The sequence below is a fragment of the Quercus suber genome, unplaced genomic scaffold (genome assembly GCF_002906115.3).
Source record: "Quercus suber isolate HL8 unplaced genomic scaffold, Cork oak 2.0 scaffold_128, whole genome shotgun sequence".
Classification (NCBI taxonomy): domain Eukaryota; kingdom Viridiplantae; phylum Streptophyta; class Magnoliopsida; order Fagales; family Fagaceae; genus Quercus; species Quercus suber.
In genome coordinates, this window is record NW_027069591.1 from 69,504 (window position 1) to 95,160 (window position 25,657).

At 38.5% G+C, this 25,657-nt stretch overlaps 2 protein-coding genes across 3 annotated transcripts; both read right to left on the reverse strand.

The window, feature by feature from the left end:
• Positions 1 to 15,542: 15,542 nt before the first annotated feature.
• LOC111994576 (L-type lectin-domain containing receptor kinase S.6) lies at positions 15,543 to 18,076 on the reverse strand. The gene has a single exon (XM_024026469.2). It carries the CDS (start codon positions 17,788 to 17,790, stop codon positions 15,730 to 15,732), a length of 2,061 nt encoding a protein of 686 aa, XP_023882237.1. The 5' UTR covers positions 17,791 to 18,076; the 3' UTR covers positions 15,543 to 15,729.
• Positions 18,077 to 20,647: 2,571 nt separating this feature from the next.
• Positions 20,648 to 23,313, reverse strand: LOC111994517 (protein MITOFERRINLIKE 1, chloroplastic). 2 transcript variants are annotated; one of them, XM_065776102.1, is made up of 2 exons: positions 21,989 to 23,313; positions 20,648 to 21,129 (listed from the first exon to the last, which is right to left on the reverse strand). In XM_065776102.1, exon 1 carries the CDS (start codon positions 23,222 to 23,224, stop codon positions 22,121 to 22,123), a length of 1,104 nt encoding a protein of 367 aa, XP_065632174.1. In that variant the 5' UTR covers positions 23,225 to 23,313; the 3' UTR covers positions 20,648 to 21,129; positions 21,989 to 22,120. The 2 variants fall into 2 exon arrangements, with proteins under 2 accessions (XP_065632174.1, XP_023882173.1); XM_024026405.2 differs by having other exon boundaries at positions 20,648 to 21,137.
• Between the last annotated feature and the right edge of the window lie 2,344 nt (positions 23,314 to 25,657).

Genomic DNA, 25,657 nt, shown 5'->3' on the forward strand with positions numbered 1-25,657 from the left:
TTATTGATAAGAAGGTGAAACCATCTTATATATATGTTTTGTCCTTTATAGTAATTTACACCTCAATTTCATAAGTTTTAGCTAAACATTCAGTCTTTTCAAAAAACATTTTTTAACGGCTTTTATCAAATATTTAAATTTATAAAATAATAAATAAATAAATAAAAATCCAATTTTATATCATACTTTTTAAAATCACAACTTTTTCAAAATGAATAATATCAAAAAAAAAAAAAAAAAAAAAATTGAACCAAACTATTTTTTTTTTTTTTTTAATTGTAATATTATATTTTTGAAAATGAGAAATCATATTCAATAGTTTTCTATTTTATAACTGTGTGAAATCGTATACTGTATATATGTTAGTAATATGAAATAATTGTTATAATCCTTTAGTTAGGTAGTTAGCTAGCTGGTTAAAATTAGGATTAGGATGAGTTAGTTAGGGGTTGTTTGGATTTCTTGATTTCCATCCCCCATCACCCATAACCCAAAACCAGCGGACCCCACATGCCACTGCTTGTTTGGACGTCCTGACTCAATGATATACCCATCGCTCAATTCTTTGGATTTTGAGTGATGAGAGCGAATTTGGAAACAAGTTTTTGGAGTTTCTGAAAATAGAGACATGAGTAATGATGGCATTTTGTGTAATTTTTAGCAAGCATTGGGGCCCACGGTCAGACTATGTCACCTTAGTTTTCAGATTCCATGTGCCAACACTGTGCTACCAATGGCTCTAATGACCCAATTAAACAAAACACCTACCACAATTATCAGTGGTAGGTCAGACAGTGGGGCTCGCGTTTTGGGGTTTTTGTAATTGAAAACCATGATTGGGTTAAAGGTGCCAAACTAGGGTAGGTGATTTTTGGGATATTTTGAGTGATGAGAAATGAGTGATGGGGTGATGAGTGAGGAGTGATGATATTTGAGTTATGAGCGAGGAGTTATAGATTTTTGGGATCCAAACAACCCCTTAGGATTTGAGCACATCTAGCTCATTTAACACATATCTTAATTCATAGAGCACATGTTGAATTAACTAGTCAATTATCTTGAGCCATATGGGCCAATGACATTAGAGCTAGTCTCCTATAAATACATGATTGTAATTCAACATTAGATATCAATTGAAGAATAAACCAATTTCTTAGTGCATCAGTGCATCTCTCTCTCTCTCTCTCTCTCTCTCTCTCTCTCTATATATATGGAGGGTGACTACATCGAATTAAGTCAATTTCCTTACAATTCCATCAATCTCCCTACAATTCATACCCAACCCTATTAGGAACCTCTAGGTTCTTAACAATATATATTTAATTCATTAGAAAAAAAAATCTTTAATTCATTTGTTTTAACTTATCTTCAAACAAATTTCATTGAAGTACCAATATATTAATTATGAACAACATAATAATCTTATATATAATAAAATGCATAGAAAACCCCACAAAAAGAAAGGATATCTTAGAAAAATGTGACTAAAATATGATATTTTAGGATTCTATTCTAGTATCATCACCAAACACTATGAATAAGAATCAAGATTACATTACAACTTCTTACATTCATTGTAATATTGATTCCAATTACATTGTAATAACCATTATAGCATACCAAATGTGTTGATGCCATAGTTCTATTCACCACTACCACCAAACTTCAATTACCAGCAACCTAATAATCCAACACCACCACTTAACCCATATTCACCCCCATAGAACACAAACAAACTTAGATCCATTAACACCGCTCAAACCCAAATCTCAGTATTGTTTATACAGTAAGCTATAAAGGAATGCCCAAATATATAGATTGTACATTTGACCTATGGAGACCTTTGATTAGACTAGGGACGAAACTAGGTGAAGACTAAGGGTAAGTTTGGTTACAAACTTGGTTGTAGTAAATAGTTACAACTCCATTTAATATCTTTTTATTGGATATGAATTTTGTCAAATACACAATTGGATTAAATTTTCAATTATATCTTGCATAATTGCAAAATTTTTAAAAGATCAAAAATCAATAATTATATCATCAATAAAATGTTAAAATTTCAAGTATTTGTAGTCTAAAATTTTACATAAAAAATAAGTTTATGGATCGAATAGTAAATAACATTCGAATGGTATGAAATTTGACATGTGTTTTGAAATATAAAAAACGTGTAATTTAACGATTAGATTTTCAATATATGTAATTATGTTAATTTTTTTAGTGAGAGTTGTAACCAAACTTTGTCCTAATGAAAATATGTTTTGATTGTGCTTGGCCACTATTTATTTATACATAGAGCGATGTTAGGATATTTAGTAACTATTACAAATTGATGGGTCACCACTCATCAATTTCAAAAAAGTAATTAAAATATTTATTTATTATGTATTGAAATGGTGTTTGTAGGGACGGGGTTTGAACACTTCTTCTATTAGATGAGTGAACACAGGCCCACTAGCCCAATACGAAAAATTTATAGAGAACAGGTTTAAGAATTAGGCCTTAATGAGGGTTACAACAACTAGACATGGTTATGAGTGGATTGAATAACAAGGATGTGGACTAAAGTGTGAAATTATGTCCTCGGTCCTCATCTGAGGAGCTTGTTGTTCTTATTATTTTTTTAATGCTTGGTTACAAAGGTTTCAAAAATGATACAAATTGCTACAGTATTCTTTGTTTCTAATTCCCAATCCCTTTTTCCTGGAGGATTTGTTACATTATATATCCCTTTTCAGTTGATCTTGGCACTTCATTTGTTGATCATGTAGGTCACTACTCGAGTGCTTGTCCCATCAGCCGCCTTTCCAAACCTTCTGTGAGTTGCAGCAACTAAGGCAGTACTGTTCATGAGTCATTTCCTTATTAATGCGGCTAGAACGTTAGTTGTGGGCATTTAATGCGGAGGTGACAGTTTCTCCTTGAACTGCTCCTCCACTATGCTCCCATGGCTGACCCATTGTACTTGTCCTTTTTCTTGGGATGCTCTGGAGGCTGCCTTTGATGGCGTACCGCTTTTCCCTTCTGTGATCTTAGTTGGCCGAGAACAGGATTGTCCTCAGCGATGTTTCTTGGCAATTTGGACTTTCTTCGTTCGTCCACGGAAATTTTTTCCTCCTCGGCATAGGCCTTAGGCTTAATATAAAATGGACCGGGGTTGCCAAATTCGTTGACCCCACAATAGCCCCTTAAAGTCCTGCTGTCCAGCTCCTCGAACGGAGATGAGGATTTTGATGTCCTTAGGCCTTTGTCATGACTTGTCAAGTCTTGTCTTCCGTTAGTGCCAGAGTCTTTTCACCTGTCCAAGGCACGTTCCTAGTGCTTCGGTATACGGAGCGCGCTTTCATTAAATTTTAGCGGCTCTGTGCTCCCCATGTTCAACAGTGTGATGGTAATCTAACGGTGGAGATTTCTTTAACTTTATGGGCGGGAAAACCCGCACGGTTATTTTTAATTGGAGGTATAAATGCCCATTTGAACCGATTTTCGTCTTTACTTTTACACTCAAGAGTTTTTGTGCACATATCCTGAGTTCGGTCAAATCTCCAACTAAACTCACGTCCCTTTTCAGCATAAAAGCCTATCCGAGGAGTTTTTCCTCATTTCTGTAAGTTTTCTTCTCTCTCTAACTCATGTTTTCTCTCTTCTAGGTTTCTTTTCCTCTTATTCCTCTCTTTCTTTCGTCCTTCCTTGAGTCTTTTAGCCGTTCCTAGGGATGGGTAAGTTTAAAAAGCTAGTTGAGTCTGACTAGGCAATGGAGAAATTCATCGCCGATTATAGGATACCCAGTAATGTAGGTTTGAGATACTGTGAAGAAGGGGAGTGGCATTTTAAGAGGCAAGAGGGTAAAGTAGTGATTCCCATAATCGCCTTTATAGAAGGTGGTATGAGAATCCTTATGGAGCTGGTGATGAGGGACTACCTTAGGCATTTTTTATTAGCTCCCACCCAGTGCACCACCAACGTGTTTAAGATCCTAGGTTGTGTGGACACCTTAAACGAGAAAATGGGGTTGAGGTTAACCCATCACGATGTAAACTAGTGCTACAACCTCTAACACCTAAAGGGTAAACCTTATTATATGAAGACGAGGGATGATAAGGTTCGGCTTATTCAGTGCCTCCCCGAGTCCAGCAAGGGGTTAAATAAGGACTTTCTCATCGTGTCCGGGGAGTGGCATGACGGCCTTCATTGTCCGACAAAGGAGGGGTACCAGGTGGGGTATTTAGAATAGGAGAGGGTTGATCTTTTGTGTTATCACAATTTGCATTGTTTGGTTGCTAATATGAATATGCTTTCTTTTTTGCAGATCCACACGCCTTTGAACGACACCGTCACTTGGTCAACCGGGAAGATTTGGAAACCATCCTTAAGGTGAAGGTCTTTGTGAACGAAGCAGACAACCAAATCAGAGCCGCTCACAAGATCCTCGCGTACGATCCCATCCAGAAACCATTCTCAGCTCTGAAGTACGTGATCATAGCCAAAGATCCTCGGTTTCATAGAATCACTGTAGCAGAACACGGGTTCTTGCTTCGCGAAGGATCTCCTATCTCAGAAGGTGTTTCATTGGCAGGCCCTTCTTCATCCCATTAGGCTACAAAGGCCGAGGGAGGAAGAGTAGAAAGCGAAGAAGAGGTCATTGATTTGGGTTCGTTCGAGGATGAATTTGGTGTATTCGACCAAGTTAATCTATTTGAGGATCCCTCTAGTGATTTGGGCGACCTTAGTTTGATTGAAGCGGATCTCTCATCAGTAGGGACTTCTTTTTAGGCTGAGATAGGTTTTCAAAGAAAACCTCAAACCAACTTGTCAACCTAATTGAGGGCTAACCGGGGAAGGACGTGCCGGGGAAGCCACAATCCAAGCTTCCTCCTCCTCTACCCAAGCTTCAGCCTGTTCAGACCAGGTCATCTTCCACCCAATCAAGGCCACCATCTCCACAGTCCAAACTTCCTTCTCCTCCTCAGCCGACTCTACTTCCTCAGCCCTAGCCCGCTGATCCAAAAAGGAAGATGGCTTCCAAAGGCAAAGAGCCAATGGATGGGGAGAGATCTCGCTCCTCTCAGGAGGAAGATGAAGCCCGACGAGCTTCAAAGCAACTAAAAATGGGGCACCAGGGCCAAGAAAAAGAAGTCACCACACAGTCCGAGCCTCAGGCCTGGCTCTCTAGCCCAATGATCCATGGGGAACTTTTGATGGACAACACCTCCCTTAGGAACTTCTGAGGGGGTGAAGGCACTTATGTGGCCGATACGCTGGAGAGGTCCCTACTACTCCCCGCCGATATGGCCAAGTTGGGGGATTTAAGGAGGTAGGAGATCTTCCTTAACCTCAAAAGGTACTTGGGCATGGTAAGACTTCTAACACTTGTGACTCCATTGATTTTTGTTCTTTGGTTTCCAACTTATCGTGTGCTTGTTTCAATTGGCAGGCTATACAAGCCACTTATAGGTTGGAAGAGGCAGCCAACAACTAGAGCAGGGCCTTGAAGCTCGAGTGTGACAAGCGCCTGAATGCTGTGTGGACCCTTAAAAACTCTGAGGGTGATCTCTTGAAAGCAAGGGAGGATCTGAAGAGATGACAAGGGCCAGAGATAGCCCTGAATCAGGCCTAGCTAGCGCTTAAAAACAAGCCGAGGACCAGATAAGGCGCCTACTCAAATTAAGGGTCAGCTAAAGATTACTAAGAAGCAAATCACTGATCTACAGAAGAAGTTGGCCAAGGTAGACGGGGCCAAGAATGTCATGGAGTGGGCTAGGGATGAAGCCTTAAGGGCTAAGGAAGAGGCAGAGTTCGCTAAGACAGAGGCTAAGAGCTCTAAAGAGAAAGCTGAGGAGGAGGCTTTTGCCTTGGGAATGGCTGAGACCCAGGCCACTCTCAAGGCTCAAGTACCTGGGGTATACAGGCTTTATTGTTCCCAGGTTTGGAATGAAGCCCTTAAACAAGCTGGAGTTGGGGCGTCGTTAGATCTGTGGAAGGTGAAGAATGTATACTACTCTCCTGCCATCCAGGAAACTGCCATCTCTAGCTCCGAGATTGAGGTTGCTCCTGAGGAGGCTGAGACTGCTTGACCTAAATCTGCTCTGGTTATAACCGCTCCTGATGAGCTAGCCAAGGAGAGAGAGCTTTCTAGGGCGACAAAAACAAATGAAGGCCTGAACCCTGAAGCACCCTGAGAGACTGTAGAGTCTATAGCTGATGCTCAGGCCTTTCATGCTGAGGAGTCATCTCTCCCAGTTGAGCCCTTTCAGACTGTTCCCCCAAGTTAGGGCTCCAAGGATCCTGAGCCCGTTTCTACTCAGCTCTCCAAGGAAGGAATCAAGATAAAGCTGAAGAAATAGGCCATCTTGGCTAGCTTCTGTTTTAGGTTTGCCCCTTCCTTTTTTTTTTTCTTTTTCTTTTTTTGGAACATTGGAATTATTGTAATGAGACTGTTAGATTGAATGTATGAAATTCCTTTTTTACATTATGTGTTTATTGTTATTATTATTATTTTTATTACTTTTTTTTTAATAATGATTTCTCTTACTTATATCGCTCATGCCTTGATTGTTAACCAAACAGTATCAACAGCTTGAGCTGCATTCCATTTTGAATCAACAGCGAAAAGTACTAAGTCTAGAATATTAATTTCCACTTAAGTTACAAATGGTGGATGAGCAATCTCTTCACTGCAACTTACCCTTATCAAATGGTCTATATAAAAAATGCCAAGTTCGTAGTGTGAATCTTTTGTCTCATGATTTGGTTATCCTAATGGGTAAAAATGGTTATGTACATACCATATCTAAAATTAGACCTTTAAATTCTAACTCACTGGCATTAAGGGGACACTTAGTTTGTGTTTGCTTACATCTTTAGGGGGTGGGGGCCGAGTAAATGATCCAAGGTACCGAGTGTATACTTAGGCTGTATTTGCAACTTGCACGAATGCTTGATCTTGCTAATTTCTTCAAAGATTGTGGTCCGAGGATCTGCCCAACATTTGGATTCTACTTGTTACTTAAGCTCTTGCTGGAAGTAGTTAGTTTCCCCATAGGTTTGAGTCTGAGGACCATGCAAGACCTTGGTTTCGTCTAACACTTGAATTCTTCTTGAAGTAATTAGTTTTCCCATAGGTTTGAGTCCGAGGACCATGCAAGACCTTGATTTTGTCTAGTACTTAGATTCTTTTTGAAGTAACTAGTTTCCCCATAGGTTTTAGTCTGAGGACCATGCAAGATCTTGGTTCCGTCTAGCACTTGGATTCTTCTTGAAGTAACTAATTTCCCCATAAGTTTGAGTCCGAGGCCCATGCAAGACCTTGGTTCTATCTAGTACTTAGTTGGTTGCCAAAATACAAGACATATAATCATAATAGACTTAAAATTTGAATGAGAGAAATGCTTTTATTAATAATAATACATTCTCAGGTTATTTACATTCCATGGACGAGGTACAGTTTTTTCATCTGAGTCTTCTAAATAGTATGCACCTATCCCTGCTACTGAAATAATTCGGTATGGTCCTTTCCAATTAGGTCCCAACTTTTCAAAGGATGGGTTCTTGGTAGCACCCATTTTCTGCACCATGGCCATTCCTTTTAACAATGCCTCATACTTGATTTTGTTATTTGTGGCCGAGAACCCAAGTTTTAGGGACTTCTCTATGATGGTCTTCTCAAGAGATACTAGGACTAGCCCCCACTTCGGACTCTTTTTGATTTGCTGTGCCATCAACATACACCTTCGAACATGGGGATCTTGGCATAGAGATTACCCCAACGGATTTTCCCTCCATGTTCGCTCCTCTGCTACTATTTCTACTGGTAGTTCAGCAAATTCGACCGTCAAGTCAGCCAGGACCTGGCCTTTTATAAAGGTCCAAGGCATATACTTGATGTCAAAAGCTCCCAGAATTGTGCTTCATATGGCAATCCTTCCAGTGTAATCAGCAGTCCGAAGTACAGACTTCAAGGGTAGTTGGGTTAGAATAACCACTGTGTAGGTTTGGAAGTAATGGGGAAGCTTTCGCGTAGCATGGACCAAAGCTAATATGGCTTTCTCTAAGGGTAAGTCTCTGACCTCAGCTTCATGTAGTGACTTGCTCACATAATAGACTGGTTTTTGAAGCCATTGTCATCCCGTATTAGCACCAAGCTTACAGCGTGAGGGACCACAGTAATATATGCGAATAGGACTTCATCGGCCTCAGGATTGGACATGATAGGTAGCCGGGATAGGTACTCCTTGAATTACTGGAAGGCCACAATACAGTCCTCAGACCACTTAAATCCTTTCCACTTGTTGATCAAGAGATAGAATGGTATGCATCTATCTGCCGACCTGGAAATGAATTGATTCAAGGTTGCGATCATTTTAGTAAGCTTTTGGACTTCCTTGGCGTTTTGTGGTGGTTTTAAATAATTAATAGCCTTGATCTGGTCAGGCTTAACCTCAATTCCCTTATGAGTAACCATGTAGCCTAAAAACTTGTCTGATCCCACGCCAAATGAGCATTTGGAAGCATTCAGGCACAGCTTGTGCTTCCTTAAGACATCAAAGGTGCTGCAGAGGTCTCCTAAATGCTCAGACATCACTTTACTCTTCACTAGCATATCATCAGCATAGATTTCAACGTACTTGCCTAATTGCAGCTCAAACATCCTCGTCATTATCCTTTGATAAGTGGACCCTGCATTCTTCAGATCGAATGACATTACCTTGTAGTGGTAGTTCCCAATAGGTGTCACGAAGGCTGTCTTCTCCTGATCCTCTGGGGCTAGTCGTATTTGATGATAGCCTTGAAAGGCATCTAAGAAGCTCATCCAAGGTTGGCCCGCAGTTGCATCCACCAGCTGGTCTATCTGAGGCACGGGGAACGAGTCTTTTGGGCATGCCTTATTTAGGTCCGTGAAGCCTACACAAACCCCCTATTTTTCACTTGTCTTCTTGATCAACACGGTGTTGGCTAACCATTCAGGGTAAAAAAAACCTCTTTGATAGCCCCCGCACGCTTAAACTTCTTCACTTTGTCCCTAATCGCATCAGCATGCTCTCTTGATAGGTGCCGAGGTGGCTGCTTCTTAGGAGTGATGGACGGGTTGGTATTGAGATGGTGATAGATGAAGGCTGGATCAATCCCTGGAGCATCACAGGCATCCTATGCAAATACGTCAATATTTCTTTTGAGAAACTCAATCAACTCCTGCTTCTCCTGAAGAGGCAACTTAGCCCTGACCTGAAAGAACTTCTCTGGATCACCACCAATGACCACCTTCTTTAGATCTTCACATTTTGCCTCCTCGGTAGCTGTATCAGGAGGCGACACCGGGGCCTTTGATTACTATAAGTTCTTTTTAGCAGAGGTCGAGGACTCTGCGTCGAGCTGATGTGAAATGGCAACCACTATACACTGCCTTGCTGTGGATTGGCAACCACGAATTTTGAGAACTTGGTCCCTGATGGGAATTTTGCCTTTTGGTCCAAGGAGAAGGTAACAACCCCCAAGGTATGGAGCTAGGGCCTACCGACGATGGCTGTATATGGAGAGTAGGTGTCCACAACGATAAAGTTCACCTCTATTATCTCTAAGCCGGTCTGGATGTGTAGCCTAATCATGCCATTCGGAATAACAAGCTTCCCATTGAAGCTCATCAAAGGAGAGTTATAGGGCATCAAATCTTCCGGTTTTAACCTCAACCCCTTGTAGAGGTCGAGGTACATACCTCGGCCCCACTGCCATCATCCACCATCACTCTTTTCACATCGTAGCCCCCGATTCTGAGAGTGATCAACAGTGCATCATCATAGGATTGGGTGGTTCCAATCTTGTCTTCTTCTGAAAAACTCAAGATTAGGTGAAAATTCATTCTGGCCCTCTTTGATTCTGGCTAGGATTCCTCGGCAGGCACTTGAGCCATAGATAACACTTATGAAGGGCGCACGCCTGTTCTGCCTGGCGCGGTCAAGATTACATTGATCGTCCCTACGGGTGGCCTCAGGGCAGTATCTCTTTAGGGCTCCTGATGGGTCTGGCCTTGATGACCACTGGAATAATGCAGAATGTGCTTCAGCTTTCTTTCTCAGACTAGCTGGTCCAGATAGTTCCAGAGGTTCCTTCAGTTCTCCGTGGTATGTCCGTGGTCCTAGTGGTATTGGCAATAAAAGTTCTGATTGCGCCTCGTGGACTCTCCCGCCATCTTATTCGGCTACTTAAAGTATGACTCATTCTTAATTTTCTCCAACACCCAATGTACTGTTTCTCGGAATACAGCATTGACAATCTGTGTGTTAGTTGCTCCAGATTGCCTTACGAAATCTCTCCTTGAGTGGTTGCTATTATATCGATCCGACCTGAAATCCTTCCTCTCTTGAGGGATAACCTTTTCTTTTCCCTTGCCTTGCAGCTAGTCTTCTTCTACTCGTTTATACTTATTAATCCGATCTATCAGTTGGCGCACACTGGTGGCAGGCTTGCCAGTTAGAGACTTCCTTAAGCCGTGCTCGGTTGGGAGACTATTTTTGAAGGTGCTGATGGCAACATCATCAAAATTGTCGTCCATTTCATTATACATCTCCCAATATCTATCCAAGTAGGCCTTTAGAGTTTCTCCATCATGCATGGATAAAGTCAATAACGCACTCAAGGGTCGAGGAGCTCTACTGTTTGTAACGAGATGGGAGCCAAAGGCTTGGTTAGCTGCCTATACGAATCTATGGAATTCGTCTTTAAGCCATTGAATCACCTCATCGCCATTGGTCCCAAGCTAGATGGGAAAACCTTGCACATCAGCGTTTCATTTTTAGAATGGACAGCCATCCTTTGGTTAAACTGGCTCACATGCTCCACGGGGTCTGTTTTGTCGTTATAAATGGTGAAGGTTGGCTACTGGAATCGTCAAGGAAGTGTAGCCCTTTCTATGTGGCGTGTGAAAGGTGACTTAGAGAGTTGATCCAGTGCCCTGCTCATGGCATCGTTTCTTAAGCCCCTAGGAGATGGGTTTTTACATTTACGCCTCCGGTAATGCTCTTCTTTGTGAGAGAAGGTCTCACTTAAAGGAGTTCTCGATCTTTGCTTATAGTCATCATCTCTTTCATCATCGGAGGGCATGTCAGGGCTAGAATGAGACTGCTTTCATTATGCATGGCGCAACTTTCTCTTCAAGTCGTCTATTTCTCACTGCATGGCCTGTTTATCATTTTGTCTCTGGGATATGTGACTCCTAACTTCTTCTGGTTGCATGGCCCGGTTGTTATTTTGTCTTTGGAGCACGTGACTGCCCACACAAGAGTGGCTTCTGCTGGTTTGAGTGGTGTGCACACTTTCTTCTCGAAACCTTCCATACTCTTCATTTCGATCACGCTCAGGGTTGGAAAAGTTACCATGTTGTTGGGATCTAGCCGATTCAGGCTGATGGGAGCCTGCTTGATGAGGGCCTGATCCTTTGATGCTTGATTGTTATCCTTACTAACACACAAGTTATTCCCACAGACAGCGCCAATTGTAGGGACGGGGTTTGAGTACTTCATCTATTGGATAAGTGAACTTAGGCCCAACTAGCCCAATACAATAAATTTATAAAGAATGAGTTTAAGAACTAGGCATTAGTGAGGGTTACAACAACTAGACATAGTTATGAGTGGATTGAATAACAAGGATGTGGACTAAAGTGTGAAATTCTATCCTCGGCCCTCATCTGAGGAGCTTGTTGTTCTTATTATTTCTTTAGTGCTTGGTTACAAAGGTTTCAAAGATGATACAAATTGCTACAGTATTCTCTATTTCTAATTCCCGATCCCTTTTTCCTGGAGGATTTCTTACATTATATATCCCCTTTCAGTTGATCTTGGCCCTTCATTTGTTGATCATGTAGGATACTACTTGAGTGCTTGTCCCATCAGCCGCCTTCCCAAACCTTTTGTGAGTTGTAGCAACCAAGGCAGCACTGTTCAGGGGTCATTTCCTCATTAATACAGCCAGAACCTTTTTTCTTGTTTTTGTTTGCTCTCCCTCACACTCACCTATATATTCTTCGTAATTTTTGGCTCAATAGAATTTTAAGATAAGAAAATGTTGAAACATTTGAGTATGTATATAATACTATATATGTGTGTGTATTCGAATTGTAATTGAATCAACATAATTACTCAATTAGGATCAAATCCTATATCTGATTAATTTGGAGATTTTTATTTTTGATTCGGCCATTAAAATGGATATAGATACAAACTTTAGTACATAATAAATCATAGATTGTGGGTTCTAGTTAATTCAACTGATAAAGTCTCTGATGGTTGTATAAAAGATCTAGGTTTCAATCCTCGCCTATACCAGAAACTGATTGGTGTCTTGGTCTGATAATAAAAAGCTATCATCAGGAACGGACGTCATAAGTTGAAACTCTCTAAAAAAAATCATAGATCATTTTGTGATTTAAAATAACGTGGATTTCCCTTTTTTAAGAATAAGTTGTAATTTACTACGAAACAATTTTTTGTACTTCTCTTTTGTCAATAATTTGTTAACATTAAAAAAATATGCTAGTTTGAATTTCATGAAAAACAAAATGGGGTAAATTACGTAACTGTGTTGTTGAAGAGATGTAGCAACATAAAGGTCCATTACTATCCAGATAATATGTCACATTCCAATTCAATTCTTCACCAGCGAAAAGATAGGTTCAGCGCATATTACTTTCCATGTATGCTTCGTTTGTTTCAATGGAAAACTTTGTGTAAAGATAATTTTTTGTGTTTTCTAGTGTTTGATAGTATAAAAAAAAGATAAGTCTAAGGAAAACTATCTTTAGTCAATATAAAAAGTACGGCTTATTTTTAGAGATTGTTTTCCATTAATTTTTTTTTTGAAAAACAACTCTATCTCACATCAAACTAAATAAGGGAAGTTAGGAGGTTGTTTTTCAGCTCATTTAAAATTGCTATCAAATATTGAAAAATGAGATAGTTTTATAGAAAATGCTTCTTGGAAAATGACTCATTTTCTAGAAAACATCATTGCTGAAACAAATAGAGCGGTAGTAAAGTAACAGGTTTAAAAAGTTATATACAAGGGAGAGTTCCTATATGCACAAAGTTATGATTAATGTTGCTTGTCAAATAGTCTGAAATATCGAAGATGGAATATAGAAGGAGTCTGGACGAAAACGTAGTGCCTCACCTTTTCTCTCTAGAGAACCAAAACGTGAAGCAATCATAAGTTAGGGATTTTTTTTTATAGACATGAGTTAGGGATTTTGATCACAAAATTTACTCACTTTCACCTCTCTGATGTTTATTTATTTTTTAAAATTTAAGATTATGCTAATATGTTAGTCCAAGTGACAGTTGATGTGACAATAAATTAATTTTTTATTTAAACCGTTTGACATGTCAAATTTTTCCATCCAAAAGATAACGGTTGGGACTAAATTAACACATGACTGAAAAGTTAGAGACCAAATTGATACAACTGAAAGGTTAGGGATTAAAGTGAAATATGGGGGTCCATTTGAATACAGCTTATTTTGCTAAAAACTAAAAACTGAAAACACTATAGCAAAATAATTTTTAAATATGTGAATAGTGCTGTGAGACCCATTTTTAATGAAAAAGTTACTGAAAAATGAAGTTTATGAGTCCTGTGAATAGTGCACAAGACCCATTAATGTGCACTGTAGACTGAAGAAAAGTTAACAACTACTACTAAAAATAAAAAATAAAAAAAACACGCAAACTGAAAACGCAGACGTTAATAAGCTGAATCCAAACCGGGCTATGATATAAATTATATGAACCAAATACGTAATTTACCCAACAAAATGTTTATTCTACAAAATGTTTATACTTTGACCCCCGTGGTTTAAATCCTGGCTTTATCTGTTGTTGAGAAAAAAATCAAGAACACATTAATTACCCATGATCTTAGCTCAATCAAGGATTTTACATGTGCTAAATATGCTATATTGTATATAATAACATAATCAATGCAATTAGGGAACAGGCCTGAGTCAGGCCCGGCTTCAAAATCATCTACTAAACAGCGACCAAAGAAACGAAATCCAGAAACGCCATGGCTATATTTGAGGGCAGCACATACTGCAAGGTGTCACAGACAGCTAGAGATAACCCACGAACTAGGAGTCAATGCAGCCATAATCTTACAACTTATAAGACTCAGAAGTCAGAACTAAGGTATCCTATTACATATTCATGCTGTTTATGCTGAAAATTAATGAGAATACTTTATATGTGCGCATAAGTCAATATGAAAAGAGAGTGCAAGTACAAATCTCTAGAAAGAAAAAGGGACACCTTGTGTGTATGATCAGCATATACATGGGACTAACATTGTTCCTACTGCCTATTATTTTTTCTAGGACAGAACTGTCATAATAAGAAATCAATTGTGGGAAGCCTATCAAAATGGAGCATAAATGATTTTGATAATGTAAAAGCCTCCGCCTAACTGAATTGCATTTATTTCTCCCAATTGATAGAATGTCAAAGGAAACACCACACCTTGAGTCTTGACTGAGGTTTATTGAATAGTTGAGATTTACCCAAGTTAAAAAAATTGATTCTACAGCATTGGTTTCTGCTGCAAGATACTGCACGTGCTTGCTTCAAGGTGCAAGAGCTCCTAAGGGAGTAAGAGAGCTCTATCAAGAAAGTTGAGTCTGAGGCAATCGTATACAGTAGCATATCGATAGTGGGGAGGTTGAATAACACTCAGATTAGCACAAAGGAAATATTTTATGCTGCAGAAGCTCATTGATGCTGCTGTAGAAGGTGAATAGCTGCTCAAGACTTCAAGTAATAGCATACTTTGAAAACTCGACTGGAATTTTGAAACGCAACTGCGCAAGCAATCAAAATCTTATTGATCAAATAAGTGAATAACATGCCAATAGTGTATAATCTGTTTAACGCAGTCTGCTTATCAAATTGATATGCAAGTTTGTGCAGACCAATTGTTCTCAAAATCCAAGATGATCACAAAAGTACCATTAATGAATTATATTACCAAAGACATTCAGCTTTTAGGTTTTGTGACAACAATTTAACTTCAATTCTGATGTTTTTATGAAGTGTAACCTTCACCTACTTCAAACTTTTTAAAAGTATGTAATCTGCATAAGGCAGTCTGCTCTACAATTTATATAAATTATATGCAATCATGTGCAGACCAATTGTTCTAAAAATCTGAGGCGATCACAAACATACCACGAATGTATCAGATCACCTGAGACATTCAGCTTTTAGGTCTTGTGACAACAAATTTAACTCCAGCCTACAATTGCTAAATCCCTTAGGCTACTTGGATGCTACATGTAAATAGGACCTCATCCCATCTTCTCCAAAGCATCTGAAATCACAAAGTCACCACCTACGATGGCCTAGTTGCTGAAAACAGAGAAATCAACAAAGAATATGGAAGGAAGTTTTACAAATGCGAAGTAAGCTAAACCTATCACAATAACCACAAAGAAAATAAAGGAAATGGGGTCATAAAAAATCATAATAAGAACACAATAGAGATAGTTTTCAGTTCTCTTTGATATCCAAGCATACACAATAATCCAAATGGGTTTTCCAAAAAATATCTAATGAGCCTTTGACTCCAATCTGGAATGTACTGACTAAAGAATTCCTCAGGATTAAAACAAGCTCCAAGCTTGTATGATACTAACAACAAAATCATACGCTTAAATTTTTAGTCACATGGCATTTTTATAAGCTAGTCCTAGCTAAAATGGCTCCTAGGGGTCATCCATGGTAGATCATCAAGGCTGGGACGATCTCCAGCTGAAGCATCCTCAGGAAAAACAGGTCTAATCCTAATTCTTGGTTTACACGCTGGTAACAATGGAAGTGGTGCTTCACCTCTTAGAATCCTTGCAACTTCCTTCACTGGTGGCCTCTTCTCATGGTCTGGGTGCACACAGGAAAGTCCCACCATTAGCATTCTCTCCATCTCCACCACATTAAACTTCTTCATCAACCTCGGATCAGCAGCCTCAATTAGTTTCCCTTTTTCCCACATGTTCCAAACCCAATCAACAACCAGTGCTCCATCATCATCAACAGGTTTTCTTCCTGTTGCCACCTCTAACACCACAACACCAAAGCTGTAAACATCAATTTTCTTAGTCGGGACCCCAGAATAGACATACTCAGGAGCGAGATATCCCATAGTACCAGCAGGTATAGTTGCATCCCTTGCATTAGAACTATGCTCATAGACTTCTGCTAAACCAAAATCTCCAAGTTTGGCATTGAAATCTGCATCAAGCATTATGTTGCAAGACTTGACATCTCTATGAATAATTTGCCTCTCACATTCCTCATGAAGATAAGTCAGAGCAGATGCAACACCCAGAACTATATTAAGTCTTTGCTGCCAAGAAAGGATAATCATTGAACTAGAATGATTGTGCAAAACTTTGTTGAGGCTTCCATGGGGTAAGTACTCATAAACGAGGAGAAGCTCACTTCCCTCACAGCACCATCCTTGAAGCTGAACCAAATTCTTGTGCCTTAAGCAACCCACCATTGTTGCAAATTCATTGGTGAAAGGATTGCGTACAGATTCAATCCCATTGGCCCTCTCAAACCTTTTAACAGCCACCTCTCCCCCGGATGGAAGGGATCCTTTATAAACCTTAGCCGATGCGCCTTCCCCAACAATTCTGTTTCGATTAAACCCCATTGTAGCTGCTTTTATCTCAGCAAGTGACAACTTTGCTGGTAATCTATTCGTTTGGACTCTACAAGTTAGACCTTCTTTGCTTCTGATATTATTTCTCCTCCTCTTTATAGAGAAGAAACAGATGACAGCGACAATTGCAACTAGGGAGACAACAGATGCAGCTAATCCTCCCAATCCTAAGGCTAGCTCTTCTAGCTTCTTTCTTCTTGCATGATCATCAATAAGGCTGCTTTCACTTACCATGCTTGGTTCCTCTGGAAAGCACGTGAAACAGTCCCCCTCTTCAACTGCATCCATTGGAATCACTGAATGAAGAAACCCGAAAGTTTTGAATTGCCAATGATCAACAACATGAATTGAAGAGCCCTGGCCATTAGAAGCAGAGAATCCAACATGCATGAACTCCTTGAATTGGTTGGAGAGGTCAATCTGTTTAACAAGAATAGGGCTTGGAGGCCTAATCTGTGAGTAGTCGAGCCACACCCGGATCATTTTCATGTCATCTCTGTACTCAATCCAAGCTGTAATCTGCCTCCCACTTTTCAAATCAATCCCCCTCGAAATCACATCAACCGAGCTGAGAGAGATAATGGTGTTGACATCGATACCAACATGATTTCCATTCATGTCACCAAGTGAAGGATCATAACTTGTATCGAACTCCACTGCAAAAAAAGAGTCTTGCTCATCTGGGTCCTGCTGTGTCTCTGGAAGACCCATATAGCCGCGAGAGGGACTGAAAGATTCGGCATTGTCTGTTATCAGAAAGGCAATCCCATCTCCAGAGGGACAAAATGGAGAAGGCATGATGGAGAAGGAGAAGTTGCATGAGAAAGAAGCGGTTGCGTTGGTTTCTGAATCAAGAAAGCGAATTGGGTACACATAGAAAGCTCTTCCAACACCAATATGAGTATCAGAAGAAGAAGAGAGACAACTGATTTCTTGGGTGAGACTAATGGCATTGTTTCTGAAGTAGGCATCGCCCAAGAGAGTGACATTCTTGGTAGGCAAGAAAGGGGTAGAAAGTGAGAGAAAATTGAAGTTAAAGAAGAGAAAAAAATGGACCCAGAAGAGTAAAAGAGAAGAAGAACTCATTCTGGTGTGGTAAACAAGAAGGTGTTGTTGAATTCTGGGTAGAGATTACTAACGAGAGAAACAGAGAATAAAGCAGAGAAATATTGAGGGAGTTAGATTTTCTTGCCTGTTTGATAACTTGATATTGCATATTTGATTGAGAGACAGTCAGTCAGTCAGTCAGTGTTGCAACTCTTGGAAGTTCAACAAGTTGTTTACATTTCTGAGGCAGAACGAGAGAATTGGGAGGGAAAACGTACCGAATAGGGAAATCAAGAAAGAAAGAAAAAGTGATCGGGGAGGTCATAGGCATAGAAAATACCCTATGATTGGTATAGACAGTTAAGTCAATCATAGTTTTTAAATGGTCCTGATCAAGTTAAGAGAGATATTTTGACAGTTATTCACTTATTCTAATGTGGGAAGTCAGTTTATTTGGTTCTAAGTTCTAGCTGGTAGCTAAGTAAATGAAGTCTAATTGCACATAATTTCATAACCTTTTTTTTTCATCGCTTTTATATGGGATTACCAGATTATGGCTAAACAATCTATCCACTGCAGTAACATACTTAAAAATAAAATAATAATTTACCATCTTAATAAGTTATGAAAATAGTGTACATAGAGGTATTTGGAGCACAAGGGATACATTAGAAGGGATGAAACCCAACTAAATGACCGATGATAATATTGGGTGTGTAAGAGGGATATAAGAGACATTTTCAAAGAAAAAATAACAAAAATGAGGTACTACCTACCTTAGAGAAATTGGCAGCCTTTATAGACAAGGATGTGTGCCCCCTTTTATTTATTTTTTTTTTTTAATCAGGCTAAAGTTTTATAATAGACTTATATTGACTTTTTATAGAGAGTCGAGCCACTTTTCAATTTAAAGTACATATTTTTATTATTTTTTGTTATTTATTAATACAGACGGTACATTTTTCAAAACTCTTAGAAAGTACATAATGGCACTCATTAACAAAAGCCTTTTGTTAATGCCCATTGACCAATGAGTCCTCCATCACTTAAGCATCGTGTCATGTAGTGGGCAATAGGCATTAGCTTTCACTTAAAAAAAGGGGGGGTTTTGGTTGGTTTTTTTTTTTTGAGGGGGGGGGGGTGGGTTGTAGCAATCGGTGCCCTTATTTTTTTAATAGTTCAATAGTTACAAATAAGGGTGGAGGAATTTTACTAAAAATCACCAAGATGTGCCAGTTGAGTAAGACTTGTGTGGGAATTAACATTATTGATATCATATTTTGTCAGTACCTAATTTTTGAAGAAAATTCAGTATTTTATTTTGGTCCAAGAAAACCTATAAAATCATGTTTTAATAAAGCGTTGCACTTGGAGGCCCAAAACTTCAGTGTTCTATGCTCATCCACGTTGAATGAGCATCCATCCAATCCAATTTGAAGAATTTCGTGAATTGACAGTCAAATATTGAATTTTTATTGATATCTGTTAACTCTAACCGAGTTTAACCGAGCCCTATAGTCCCCCAAATCTGTCACTCGGAACCCTTTTATTGCTTTCGTATTGTACGTGCCACCTTCTAGATTGACATTCCTTTTCGTAAGAAATTTGGCCACTTGCAGAAATCTACCATTGGTTGTATATGATCTCCATTGTTATATCTTTCTAGCAGTCTTAAAAGCAGCAGAATGATTTTTCACCAGAAGAAATTGAATCTTGTACTCGTACTATGGATCTTTTCAGAATAATTCTTTAATTTTGTTTGATTTGATAAAAAAATGAAAACTATTTCTTCTTGACCTCATAAAGCCTGATAATATCTGGAAAAAATTACATACAATTTGAATTTTTTTTTTGGTAAACCAATTTGAACTTTTCGTGCACGATATATCAGACCAAGTCATGCGAGTATGAAGTCCCAGTCCTTAACATTTCCCGAGCCATACAAATAATGTTTACCGAACAAATATCACATACACAAGTCATTCATATTGCTCACACAAAGAATGCCTAAACCATTACTCCAGAAATTAACATATTTTTGGGCCTAAGAAACAAGTAATACATGATGAACAATATAGCATGATATTATAGAAAACGTTATCATAGAGATTAAAAATAAATACGGAACAAGTATTAGGTAGTTGTGTGCTTTGCACAGTCTGGATTGACATCACCTCATATTTAAACTCCATACCGAATAAATGTGCAGTAATTTCAGATCTTCTGTCAAAAACATTATAGTGTCAATTATTTACTACAGAGCTGTACACATGCCTAACACCATCCCCTTCCCTCAAAAGTGAAAAATATGATGATTATAGGAATAAGAAATAAACAAAACTACATATGCAGTTTTGTACCAACTGGTTAATACAGACTTCAATTCCCAAACCAATCCTGTAACAGATATAGATAAATCTTCTTCTCATCTCTTCGACTCAAGATAGAACTCAATCTCATATTAAGGATTAGGATAAAAAATCACCTATCAGAAAGAAATCTTGAATGTATTTCAAATATTCTTCTATACTCTTTCTGTTATACAGATCAAATGTAATGACTATATATACAATACAGAGCTCTCAAACGATTGTTAAGAGAGAAAGATTTAATTCCCAAAATAACTCTATTCTGTTCTCATACTAAGAAATTCTTTCTATTTAAACAATATTATTATTTATTACCAATATAAGTAGAGCACCTGGCCTTAATTTCCACAGGAAAAGAACCCATAGTGCTCATTCTCTAGGTTGTATGCTTTCTTACACAAATAAGCAGAATGCTTGCAATACACAAAGAAGGTACAAATCACAATGAGTTTTCTTGTTTCTGGAGAGTAGAGAGGTACATATTGTCCCTCTCTTGAACGAGTAGAATCTTCTACAAGACAAGCACGTATAAACCATACACCTTTACTGTATATGAACCATGGAACTCCTAGAACTTACACATTTTCAAGGGCCAGAAACAAATTCAATGACTATTCTACTCTTTAAATGTAAATTTGCATCAAACTAGAGTGTGTAGTGAGTACAGCTTCTCAATTCAATCATCACATATATTCTATTAGAACAAAGGATAAAAAAGAATCTCTAGTTCAACATATATCCAACTCCTAAAGACATTACCAGCACAAGATATCATTACGTAGAGCACATATCATCCCCAAATAGTTTTAAGGGAAGATTTTAATGGGGTAAAGGAACATACACAATCCAATCTCCAAGCTACACAAAATCATTTTCCAGTAGTGAATACCAAACCACATATAACCTAAAGATCTCCAATCATGTAGGTGCAAAATATCTTCAAAGAAAAAGCTGTTACTCCTCTATACTACATAGAAATAGAAGTCCCTTTGCCAAGATCCCCCCACCTCTGGAATCCTAGTCATTATAGCAAATACAATTACAGATAAAGGAAACAATCAGTTGTAGCTTCCACTAAAATTAGCTGTTAGAGGAGAATAAAAGAACCAACCACAGGAGATGGATCAAATAAGAATTAGGTAACATCGGGTTTACCATATATTATGTAAACAAAAATCAATTTTTTTCTGTCATTCCTTTGACATGTTAAATTTGTTTTAATTAGTCAAACTAATATCCCTCCAACACTAGGAATCATAGTTTATTGAAATACATTATAGGATCTATGGTGATAGAAATTCAATGTGTATAACCACTTATTTTCCATGCTTCCGCTGCATAGAAATTTCTTTGTATTTCATCATGAGACCCTTGCTGTCTAGTGTCTACTAGCAACTAATAGCATTAAAATAAAATAACGGCCAAAATGTCCTGTTAGTTCCTAAAGTTTAGCTCATGAGTGATTTTAGTCATTGAAGTTTGAGGTGATCACTTTTAGTCCCTAACAAACTTAAATTGATCACTTTTTGTCCCTGAAAACAAACACAAAATTATTGGCTGTTAGCCCTTATGAAGTAATGGCATGTCATTTTTTCAGTCAAGCCATGTCATCTTAAGGGAATAAAAGAGATTGCTTTAAACTTTAATAGGGACTATAATCACTCATGCTAATCATTAGGGACCAACAGTGTATCTAAGCCTAAAATAAGAGTACAAAAAATTGAGACAACAAGAAGGAATCAGAAAACTTTTGAAGTGCCATTTTATGTGAAATGAATACAAAATGCACAAGTAAAGATCAGCTGTTAATAAACTTTCTAAGACAAAATTTTGTAAAAAAATGAATTCAAAGGTAAAGAAGACATCACCATAAACTTATTAGGAGGCAATTGACACATCGATACAGGATAGTAGGGGCCAATGCTATGTTAATCTTGTCTGTGTGGTTCCAATTTTATGAGACGTCACTTGACAATGAACATTGACAGAACCCAATAAAATTAAGCAACAGAGAATTCCTTCTCCTTCCTTTTGAGATACTGCTGCAACACTGCAAGCCTAGCAGTCTCGAAGGCAAAGTATCCCAATGCCGAAAAACACGCACTGTGAACAACCCTTGGCCCCATTCCTCTAGTGAACCCAACCAACCCTTCCTCCTTCAATATCTGCTTCACAGTGGCAACCACCCCACTATACGCAACTGCTGCAACTTTATTCACAGCCTCCCCATGAACCTGAGTCATCAATCTAGTCTTCACCACATCAAGCGGCGTAGTGATCGAAGCAGATATAGCACCAGCCAATGCACCACAACACACACTCTGAATAGGCTCCAAATAAGGCTTATTGGTGGTACTCAACACCGCGGCTTTCAAGTACTCGAAAGACGAATAACTCAAAACCCCAGCAGGCAAATTCCTCAACAATGTAGCAGAGTAACCTGCGTACAAACCCAACACACCATCCTTCTCCAAAATACTCAACAAAACTTGCCACGACCGCCCTTTCACTGCGCCAGCTTGCATTCGCTGCGTGATCAACTCTTTAGGGACCATAATCGCCGAAGACAAGATATTCCCCATTGCCCCAGCAGTTGGGGGAATGAGAACCGTAGGGAAGTTGTCGAATTTCGACAACAACGACTTCCCAAACTCACAAGTACCGAAATAAACCGCCGAGGAAGCGGTTGAACCAACAATTACAGCGGAAACGCCGCTGTAGAAACCCAAAATGCCTTTGGATTGGAAGGTTTTGATGATTGCATCGAAGGCGTTTGCGTAAATGTCAGAAGCGCCTTTGGTTTGGAGTTTGGTTTTGATTGTGTCGAGTGGGTGAAGACATACGTAGGTGAAGGCGCCAGCAATACCTCCACCGGCTGCGCCTATGAAGGCGCGTTCGAGGACGGAGAGGGTTTTGAGGATTTGGGTTTGGGGTTTTGGGGGTTTTGCTGTGGGTTTTAAGGAAATGGAAGCGAAAGAGAGATGGTGGGTTTTGGGTTTAGGGTGAGAGATGAGTGTGGTGGTGAGATTGGTGAAGAGAGAAGTGAAATCAGGGTGTGGGTTTGGATAGTCATTGGAGGTGGTCGTGGATATTCTGGTATCCATTATCAAATTTTGAATCTGTGAATTGTTCTGCTTCTTTTTTACACCTGAGGCTGAGGGATTTCGTTGAATCAATGAAATGGAGGTTGGGTTGTTGTGGATAATAACTACTAGGACGATGTCGTTTTGAGGGAAGCATGTGACATTGATTTTTTTTCCCTTTTTTTTTTTTTTTATATCATCAAAACTAATTGGATAAGAGTTAGGTATAACACTTTTTGTTTATACAACAATAATTAGGGTGAGAAGATTTACAATAACAAAGTCACATGACTTGTTGTCACAGGGTCAATTTTTTACTCAAATTTTCTGTATGTGATGGCCCTAAGTCCTTGATTTAGTCTCAACCAACACCACACACATTGCAATAATACTTAGAACAGATTATCTAGGGACATTTAAGCACACAGTACACACAATATTTACAAGGAACCCACCCCTAATCTTTATTATTTAATCTCAAGTACAAAGGAAACCATTTTACAAGCCTAGAAAATTACACAGAACTTTCCCAAAGCCAAACACACTCTACTGTTGACATCCCCAACAGTCTTAGGGTTAAATACATAGAATTAACTGGTATCGCAATTATTGCCTAGTAATTGTTTGGGTCTTGGACAATTTGCCACTTGTGATTTGACTTAGGACACTTTCAACTGATGTTGTCTTGGCTTGCTGTCCACGTTTCCAGCCCCTACACAACAAGTTTGATCATCAGGAAAGTCAGGAACTGCTTATTAACCGCCACTGCTCATGCTGCACATACATAACCCATGTTTCAATAGACCATGGAGCCTTTGCCCATCCTCCAATAGCCTACACACCATGTTCCCACATGTTTTGAAGAGGCTTGGCCCATGCTCAAAGTCTCTCATCAACACTACAGCCCACACAACATGCCCACATTAGCACACAAAGTAACTGCCATCAGCCCACTAATACTTGTCCATGCATTCAGCTAGCCCACACTAGCCCAATGCCTTGCACATGGCATTTAATCATCACAACAGCCTAGCCCTACCTTGCACTCAAGCCATCAAGCCCACACACAAGGAACCAACAACTAAGCCACCAATGCCATGCACTACCACATAAGGTCAGCATCACCTGCTGCTACCCATCATCAAAACCATCTCTGCCCACCATAGCCCTTCTTTACCATGGCCTTAGGGCATCATGTGAAGCAAGGTGTCTCCATATGCTACCCCTCATCATTGCTCATTGATCAAACTCAAATAGGGAGACTGGGTTGGTCCCCCTCAAAGAGCCCTTAGGAGCATCACTAGCCAAGCATGAGGAGTCATGAGTGTGTTGAGAAAACATAAAATCAAGTAATTGGCCCAATGTTACCCAAGCACCCTCATTCCTCATGCCATCATCAGTAACACATAATACTCCTAACACTTGTGGCCATTGCTTCAGAAGTTATTTTGAAAAACTTTTATTTGTTGCTCTAATTTAGATTTATTTATATGCAATTCTTAAGAAAAATCAGAATTTGGCCCTTCACAATTTTTTTCAATGCCTTTATCTATAGACAATATCCATATTCCTATCAAATGAGAGAGAGAGAGTTTGAAGTAATAATACTTCTCCAAACTATATTCATTTCTTTTTTCTTTTTTTCTTTTATGAAATGATATTCATTTCTTCTTATGACAATTGGTTTTCAATTTGTTGATAATACCTCTATGATTTTGGATTGATTTAACCGCGACTTTTATTGTTTGCAAATTGTTAAATAAAATGTTTTATAAAATATTTCACATAGTTTATAAACTATTGAACACAGGATATGTGATTTGCATAAAAACAATTGACTTATATAATTTTTTTTTAAAGAGTTTCAACTTATGGCGTTCGCTTCTGATGATAGCTCTTTATTATCAGACTAAGACACCAATTAATTTTTGGTGTAGGCAGAAGTTGAAACTTAAATCTTTTATACAACTATTAGAGACTTTACCAGTTGAGTTAATTGTAACCCACACTTATATAAATTTCTTGTATGTTAAAAAAATCTCAAAATAAGAATATAGAATATATCAGGAATTCTTTAAATTGTTTTAAATATAAAAGATAATTGATTTTAACCTTTTTCTTTTTTTAAGGCTTACAACACAGACTTTGGTTTATAGTGAATTCTAATAATAATATTCTAAGAACAATAAATGAATGTGATGTGATTATAGTGACCCTAAATCAAATGAAACTAAAAATAGTCAAGTTGGAATACGAATATTTGATTTTTTATTAATTTATTATAACTATATAAATATTATTCACAGAGATTTGTTGAAGAATAAAATTATACATTGTTTATATATATATATATAAAAAAAAAATTATACATTGTAAATGTTTTAACAAAGCAATATATCATAGTTCTATATGATTAATTTTAAAAAATGAACTCTACTTTTAGAGTAGTTATCT

Coding starts and splice junctions, on each gene's coding strand:
- LOC111994576 (XM_024026469.2), bottom strand. CDS start 17,790: ATGAGTTCTTCTTCTCTTTTACTCTTCTGGGTCCATTTTTTTCTCTTC.
- LOC111994517 (XM_065776102.1), bottom strand. CDS start 23,224: ATGGATACCAGAATATCCACGACCACCTCCAATGACTATCCAAACCCA.